General features: G+C 72.9%; 1 protein-coding gene across 1 annotated transcript; it reads right to left on the bottom strand.

Annotated features, from left to right (window-relative positions):
- Window positions 1-866: 866 nt before the first annotated feature.
- On the bottom strand, window positions 867-8301 carry MBOAT7 (membrane bound O-acyltransferase domain containing 7; the record flags this gene model as incomplete). The annotated part of the gene is made up of 6 exons (XM_064440314.1): window positions 867-1971; window positions 3153-3329; window positions 4824-5265; window positions 5950-6106; window positions 6659-6785; window positions 8151-8301. Coding segments are annotated over 6 exons (1928 nt in total), but the record flags the coding sequence as incomplete, so codon positions are not given.
- Window positions 8302-8513: the final 212 nt, after the last annotated feature.

Genomic DNA, 8513 nt, shown 5'->3' with positions numbered 1-8513 from the left:
GGTCTCCCTTCCCGCCTTCCCGCCGCGCGCGGGGCATTGTGGGAGCGGCGCCATTTTGAGCGATGAGGCGAGGATTTCGGGGGGGGGGGGCCAGGGTTTTGGGGGGAGGGGTCGGCTCTGACACCCCCCCCCATCGCCGGGACCCCCCGGGACCCCCTCCTGCACTCCCCTGGGACCCCTCCCGGGACCCCCCAGCCCAGATTTACCTCAGCCACACCTCAAAGCTCTGGGCCTGGCCTGTGCTGAGCCGACCCGGGGGCGGGGGGGGGCCGTGGGGGGGGCGGGTTTGGGGCGGGGGGGAGGGGGGTGTGGGTGTTTGTGTCTGTCAGTTTCATGGTGTTTTGGGGTGTTTTGGGTCAGTTTTAGGGCGTTCAGAACTCAGATTGAGCAGGCAGGGACTCCCTTTGGGGTTGGGGGGGGTCAGTTTTGGGGGGGTTGGAGCAGTTTGGGGGGGCGAAGGGTCAGTTTTAAAGAGCATTGGGTCGGTTTTAGGGTGTTGGGGCAGTTTTGGGGGGTTTTGGGTCAGTTTGGGGGAGTTGGATCAGTTTGGGGGGGGGGTTGCGTCAGTTCTAGGGGGTTTTGGGTCCGTTTCAGGGGTGGGGGCTCACCTGAGGACCCCCCCCCCCTCCTCCCCCAGCTCTCTCAGCCACCCCCCCACCCCCCCCAGCTGCTCTGGACCCACAGGTGGGACCCCCGGAGGGGTCCCCCGAAACCACCCAGTGCCGGGGGGGGGTGTCACTTAAAACCTTTATTTTCAATTGGGGGGGACACCAATCCCCTGGACGCCCCCCCCCCCAAGCCAGGCCCCCGCCGTACCCCAACCCCTCCCCCCCCCCCCGTTAAAAAAGCCCCCTGGGTGGTGCCTGCAACCCCCCAAACCCCCCTGGGCGGGGTCCTTAACGCCCCCCACCCCCCTTTCACCCAGCTGCGGAGCCTGGGAGTGTGTGTGTGGGGTCCCTCCTCTTCCTCACATGGGGGTCCCCTGGGATTGGGGTGCCCCCCCTGCCTCCATATTGGGGTCCGGGGTGGTGAGGGTCCCCCTCCTCTTCCTCAAATTGGTGTCCCCAGGGGTGGGGGTGCCCTCCCCCTCCCCCATATCAGAGTCTAGTGGGGTGGGGGTGCCCTCCCCCTCCCCCATATCGGGGTCTAGGGTGGTAGGGGTGCCCCCGCTGTTCCCTATATTTGAGTCTAGGGGGGGCGGGGGTGCCCTCCCCCTCCCCAATATTGGGGTCCCAGGGGGTAGGGGCGTCCCTCCTCTTCCTCAGATTGGGGTCTCCGGGGGCGGGGGTGCCCTCCCCCTCCCCCATATCGGGGTCTAGGGGGGTAGGGGTGCCCCTGCTGTTCCCTATATTTGAGTCTAGGGGGGCGGGGGTGTCCTCCCTCTCCCCAATATTGGGGTCCCAGGGGGTAGGGACGTCCCTCCTCTTCCTCAAATTGGGGTCCCCGGGGGCGGGGGTGCCCTCCCCCTCCCCAATATTGGGGTCCCAGGGGGTAGGGACGTCCCTCCTCTTCCTCAGATTGGGGTCTCCGGGGGCGGGGGTGCCCTCCCCCTCCCCAATATCAGGGTCCAGGGGAGTGGGGGGGTCCCTCCTCTTCCTCAAACTGGGGTCCCCGGGGGCGGGGGTGCCCCCGCCGCCCCCCGTATCGGGGTCGAGGGGGGCGGGCCGCAGCAGGGGGGCGGCGAGCAGCGCGCCGAGGGGCAGGAGGTGGAGGCAGAAGCCGAGGGCGGCCCAGCAGCGCAGGGTGGCGGCGCCGTCCCGCAGCACGAAGCCCGCGCACAGGTACTCGAAGGCCCGCATGGTGAGGAGGCGGGCGGCCAGCGCCGCCCCCCGCCCGGCCCCCCGCCCGGCCCCCCGCCCGCCCAGCGCCGCCCGCTCGGCCGCCAGCCACAGCGGCACGCTCAGGAAGCTCAGGTAGTAGCCGGCGTGCAGGCCGTGCCAGTAGGCCGAGACCAGCATGGTCCAGGCGGCCCTGGGGGGGGTTAGGGGGGTTACGGGGGGAGGGGTTGCCCCAGGAGCGCGGGGTGGGGGTCCCGTCCCCCCCGTGCCCCCCCCCAACCCTGGCCGTGAGGCCTGCGAGGTGCTCCCAGTGCCCCCACTGCTCCCCCTGGGCCCCTCCCAGTGCCCCCACTGCTCCCCCAGTGCCCCTCCCAGTTCCCCTAGTCCCCCTCCCAGTGCTCCCAGTGCCCCCACTGCTCCCCCTGGGCCCCTCCCAGTGCTCCCAGTGCCCCCACTGCTCCCCCTGTGCCCCTCCCAGTGCCCCCACTGCTCCCCGTGCCCCTCCCAGTGCCCCCACTGCTCCCCCTGGGCCCCTCCCAGTGCCCCCACTGCTCCCCCTGTGCCCCTCCCAGTGCCCCCACTGCTCCCCCAGTGCCCCTCCCAGTTCCCCTAGTCCCACTCCCAGTGCTCCCAGTGCCCCCACTGCTCCCCCTGGGCCCCTCCCAGTGCTCCCAGTGCCCCCACTGCTCCCCCTGTGCCCCTCCCAGTGCCCCCACTGCTCCCCCAGTGCCCCTCCCAGTGCCCCTAGTCCCCCTCCCAGTGCTCCCAGTGCCCCCACTGCTCCCCCTGTGCCCCTCCCAGTGCCCCCACTGCTCCCCCTGTGCCCCTCCCAGTGCCCCCACTGCTCCCCATGCCCCTCCCAGTGCTCCCAGTGCCCCCACTGCTCCCCCTGGGCCCCTCCCAGTGCTCCCAGTGCCCCCACTGCTCCCCCTGTGCCCCTCCCAGTGCCCCCACTGCTCCCCGTGCCCCTCCCAGTGCCCCCACTGCTCCCCCTGTGCCCCTCCCAGTGCCCCCACTGCTCCCAGTGCCCCTCCCAGTGCTCCCAGTGCCCCCAGTCCCCCTCCCCCAGTGCCCCCAGTCCCCCTCCCAGTGCCCCCACTGCTCCCAGTGCCCCTCCCAGTTCCCCTAGTCCCCCTCCCAGTGCCCCCAGTCCCCCTCCCCCAGTGCTCCCAGTGCCCCCAGTCCCCCTCCCCCAGTGCCCCCAGTCCCCCTCCCCCAGTGCCCCCAGTCCCCCTCCCCCAGTGCCCCTAGTCCCCCTCCCAGTTCCCCTAGTCCCCCTCCCAGTGCCCCCAGTCCCCCTCCCAGTGCTCCCTGTAACCCTCCTAGTGCCCCCAGTTCCATTCCCAGTGTCCCCAGCGCCCCCCGGGGCCGTACCGCAGGGCGGGGGGCCCGGGGGGGCCGCGGGGGTGGACGTAGTGCGCCAGCCACCACTGCACCGTCATGTTCCAGCGCCGCAGCCCGTCGCGCACGCGCTGGCAGCACTCGGTGCCCAGCGGGTCCACGGTGCGGATGGTCTCGAAGTCCCACAGCTCGGCCGGCGGCTCCTCCCCCCTGCGGGGTCACCCGGGGTCATCGGGGGCCATGGGGTCATCGGGGGCCACGGGGTCATCGGGGGCCACGGGGTCATCGGGGGCCATGGGGTCATCGGGGGCCACGGGGTCAGTGGGGCCACGGGGTCATCGGGGGCCACGGGGTCATCGGGGGCCACGGGGTCACCAGGGGCCACGGGGTCATCAGGGGTCACGGGGTCAGTGGGGTCACGGGGTCATTGGGGGCCACGGGGTTATCAGGGGTCACAGGGTCATCGGGGTCAGTGGGGCCACGGGGTCATCGGGGGTCACGGGGTCATCGGGGGTCACGGGGTCAGTGGGGGCCACGGGGTTATCAGGGGTCATCGGGGTCATCGGGGTCAGTGGGGCCACGGGGTCAGTGGGGCCACGGGGTCATCGGGGGCCACGGGGTCATCGGGGGTCACGGGGTCAGTGGGGTCACGGGGTCAATGGGGTCACGGGGTCATTGGGGGCCACGGGGTTATCAGGGGTCATCGGGGTCAGTGGGGCCACGGGGTCATCGGGGGTCACGGGGTCAGTGGGGCCACGGGGTCAGTGGGGCCACGGGGTCATCGGGGGCCATGGGGTTAGTGGGGCCACGGGGTCATCGGGGGTCACGGGGTCAGTGGGGCCACGGGGTCATCGGGGGCCATGGGGTTAGTGGGGCCATGGGGTCATCGGGGGTCACAGGGTCATCGGGGGCCACGGGGTCAGTGGGGTCACAGGGTCAGTGGGGTCATGGGGTCATCGGGGTCAAGGGTCAGTAGGGCCAGTGGAGTAACGAGTCACAGCAGGGTCACGAGGGGTCATGGGGTCATCAGGGGTCACGGGGTAGCGGGAGTCACAAGGGTCACGGGGTCAGTGGGGGGTCATGGGGTCACCAGGGGTCACGGGGTCAGTGGGGGAAGGCGGCCACACCCCAGGTACCCCCGGCCCCGAAACCGCGTGTCCCCACGTGTGTCCCCACCCCCGCGGCCCCCCCCATCCCGTGTCACCCCACCCATCCCCCACCCCCATGTCCCCCCACGTCCCCCTGCCCCCCATATCCCCCCATGTCCCCCCCATGTGCCCCATGTCCCCCCCACATCCCCCCCGCCCCCATATCCCCCACCCGCCCCCCATATCCCTCCATGTCCCCCCATCCCCCACTGCCCCCCGCCCCACCCCCCCCATATCCCCCCATGTCCCCCCCATGTGCTCCATGTCCCCACCCCCCCATATCCCCCATGTCCCCCCCCATGTCCCCCCCCATGTCCCCCATGTCCCCCCACCCCCACTGCCCCCTGCCCCATCCCCCATGTCCCCACCCCCCCATATCCCCCCATGTCCCCCCAATCCCATGTCCCCCCAATCCCATGTCCCCCCATATCCATGTCCCCCCATATCCCATGTCCCCACCCCCCCATATCCCCCCATGTCCCCCCACCCCCACTGCCCCCTGCCCCATCCCCCATGTCCCCACCCCCCCATATCCCCCCATGTCCCCCCACCCCACGTCCCCCCCCATGTCACCCCATGTCCTCCCATGTCCCCCCATTTCCCCCCACCCCCCCCGTCCCCCCCCGCCCCCCGCAGCCCCTCACCGGCGGGGGCGGGGGCAGGGCCGGGTGGGCCCGCAGCCGGGGCGGGGGGCTGCGCCGGGGGGTACCCCCCGAAGGCGGCGGCGAGGCAGGCGGCCTCCGCGCAGAGCCAGCCCACGTAGAAGCGCATGCGGAAGGCGAAGAACACGGCCGCCACGTAGCAGAGGCGGGAGGCGAAGGGCCGCGCCGCGAAGCCGGGCTCGCCCAGCCCCCCCAGCGGGAAGAGCCGCGCCGCCCCCTCCCCCAGCGCCCCCAGCGCCGGCGCCCACCGCACCCGCCCCAGCACCCGCCGCCACGAGGCCGCCGGCACCGGGCCCCGCACCCAGTCCTGGTGGGTGCCGAAGCGGTAGAAGGGACCTGCGGGGGAGGGGCGTCGGCGACCCTCGGCGACCCACGGACCCACCCGCAGCACCCCACAGAGACCCACGGACCCACCCGCAGCGACCCACGGACACACAGAGACCCACGGACCCACCCGCAGCGACCCACGGACCCACCCGCAGCGACCCACAGCGACCCACGGACCCACCCGCAGCGGCCCACGGACCCACAGAGACCCACGTACCCACCCACAGAGACCCACAAAGACCCACGGACCCACAGAGACCCACGTACCCACCCACAGAGACCCATGGACCCACAGAGACCCACGGACCCACCCACAGCGACCCACAGTGACCCACAGAGACCCACAGACCCACGGACCAACCCAGAGATACCCACGGACCCACAGAGACCCACGGTGACCCGCGGACCCACCCACAGTGACCCACGGACCCACAGTGACCCATGGACCCATCCAGAGAGACCCACAGATCCACGGTGACCCACAGACCCACCTACAGCAACCCAGGGACCCACAGAGACCCACAGTGTCCCACGGACCCACGGATCCAACCACAGAGACCCACAGTGACCCACAGACCCACAGCGCCCCATGGACCCACAGGGACCCACAAATCCACCCACAGGGACCCATGGATCCTCTGGGCCCCACATGTCCGGGGGCCGTGCCCCACCCGGCTCAGCCCCGCCCCTCACCCGTCAGCAGTCCCAGGTAACAGTAGCTGTAGCAGAGGATCTCGACCAATCCCGGGCAGCGTTGTAGGCAGGCCATCATCTCCTCCCCCTTCTCTGATGTCACCACCTTCTCCCCCGCCTCCCGCAGCTCCTGCACGTCACTGGCCAGGCTCACCATCTGGGGGCGGGGCCACGCAGCTGAGGCTCCGCCCACGTGACCACGCCCTCACCAGCCCCGCCCCCAAACCGCCCCACCCACCCTAACCCCGCCCCTTCCCTGGGCTCCATCCCTGCCCCACCCCAAACCGGTAGCCACGCCCCCCCGAGCCAGGCCACGCCCACTTTGGATTCCCTGGTGCCCGCCCAGCGCCCCTCCCCCTCCCCGATCCCCCCGGGACCCCCCGAACCCCCTCCCCCCCATTCCCCCAAAGGACTCCCCCCAACCCCTTCCCCTCCCCCCACCAGGACCCCCAAAATGCCCTCCCCTCCCCCACCCCCCTCCCCAGACCCCCCCCAAGCCCCCTCCCCCGACCCCCCGACCCCAAAACCCCCTCCCCTCCCCCCTTCCCTTCCCCCCTCCCCCCCCCACCTCTCCAGCCCCCTCCCCTCCCCCATGGACCCCCCCAGCCCCCTCCCCTCCCCCACCCTCCTCTCAGGACCCCCCCAAAACCGCTCCCTTCCCCCATCCCCCCCCCCCTCCAGCCCCCTCCCCTCCCCAGGGACCCCCCACCTTGAGGGTCAGCAGCAGCTGGAGGGCGTTGGCGTACGGGGGGGGCTCGGGGACCCCCCACAGCGCCGTCGTCCGGAAGAACAGCAGGTACCCGAAGGTCCACACCAGGGCGGCCCCCCCGCAGCGCCTGGGGGGTATCCCACAATGCACCGGGGCTGCCCCACCCCCACAGCGGCCCCCAACCCCCCCGGGACCCCCCCAGGGACCCCCAAACCCCTCAGGGAGCCCTCCCGAGCCCACCAACCCCCCCAGGGACCCCCAAACCCCTCCCAAGCCCCTCAACCCACCGAGGGACCCCCGGGACCCCCCAAACCCCTCCTGAGCCCCTCAACCCACCGAGGGACCCTGACCCCTCCTGAGCCCCCCAACCCCCCCAGGGACCCCGACCCCTCCTGAGCCCCCAGGCCCCCCCAGGGAGCCCTCCCGAGCCCACCAACCCCCCCAGGGACCCCCAAACCCCTCCTGAGCCCCTCAACCCACCGAGGGACCCTGACCCCTCCTGAGCCCCCAACCCCCCCCAGGGACCCCGACCCCTCCTGAGCCCCCAGGCCCCCCCAGGGAGCCCTCCCGAGCCCACCAACCCCCCCAGGGAGCCCCAACCCCCCCTAGGGACCCCTCCCGAGCCCCCAACCCCCCCCCCCAGCGTCCCCCAAACCCCCCCAGGGACCCCCCCAACCCCCTTCTGAGACCCCCAGGTCCTGCCCAGGGACCCCCAACCCACCCAAACCCCACCCCTCCCCCATCCCAGGGACCCCCAGAGCCCTCCTGACCCCCCCTCCCAGAGCTCCCCAACCCCCCGCCCCAGGGACCCCCAACCCCACCCCAGCACCTGGGGGGGGGTCCCACAATGCACCGGGGCTGCCCCCCCCGCCCCCCCCAACCCCCACCTTCCCACAGGCCTTTGCGGCACTTCCTTCCGGCCCCCCCGATTAACGCGGGTGATAACGAACCCGAAACCACGGGCGCCCCTCCCCCACCCCCTCCCCCTCCCCCCGGGCCGCCTGGACCCCCCCCCATGACCCCAGACCCCCCCTGGGCCTGGGACCCCCACCCATGGACATGAGACACCCCCTCCATTGGACCCAGGACCCCCCCCCAGGACCCCAACCCCCAACCCCATCCCCCCCCCAGACCTGAGACCCCCCCCATGGACCCCCAACCCCCTCCCCGAACTGAAACCCCTCCCCCCGGCCCCAGGGTCCCCTCCCCCCCCACCTGAGACCCCTCCCCCCGGCCCCAGGGTCCCCTCCCCCCACCTGAGACCCCTCCCCCCCCACCTGAGACCCCTCCCCCCGGCCCCAGGGTCCCCTCCCCCCAGCTGAGACCCCTCCCCCCCCAGCTGAGACCCCTCCCCCCGGCCCCAGGGTCCCCTCCCCCCAGCTGAGACCCCTCCCCCCCACCTGAGACCCCTCCCCCCGGCCCCAGGGTCCCCTCCCCCCCAGCTGAGACCCCTCCCCCCAGCCCCAGGGCCCCCCGAGACCCCCGCCCCCACCTGGGCAGGCACCGCAGCAGCACCCACGTCCCCAGGGTGGTCGCCAGCGAGTGCAGCACGTGGGGGCCGCACGTCAGCAGCGCCAGCCCCACCCCCACCGCCGCCCCCCCCGAACTGCCGCGCGCGCGGGCCTGGGGGGGGCAGGGCCGGGCTCAGAGACCCCCACCCCCCGCCCGGACCCCCCCAAACATCCCCCCCCCGGGACACCCCACCCCACCCTACCTGGGACCCCCCCAGGGAACACCCCCAGACACCCCCCCCCAAACAGCCCCCCCCCGACACCCCCCAGAGCCCTCCAGGGACCCCCCCCCAAACAGAGCCCCCCTCCCGGACCCCCCCACCTCCCCCTGGGACCCCCCAGAC

The sequence above is a fragment of the Phalacrocorax carbo genome, unplaced genomic scaffold (assembly GCF_963921805.1).
Source record: "Phalacrocorax carbo unplaced genomic scaffold, bPhaCar2.1 SCAFFOLD_469, whole genome shotgun sequence".
Classification (NCBI taxonomy): Eukaryota; Metazoa; Chordata; class Aves; order Suliformes; family Phalacrocoracidae; genus Phalacrocorax; species Phalacrocorax carbo.
Note: the sequence above shows the minus strand (reverse complement) of the source record. Positions and strands in the feature narration are given on the sequence as shown.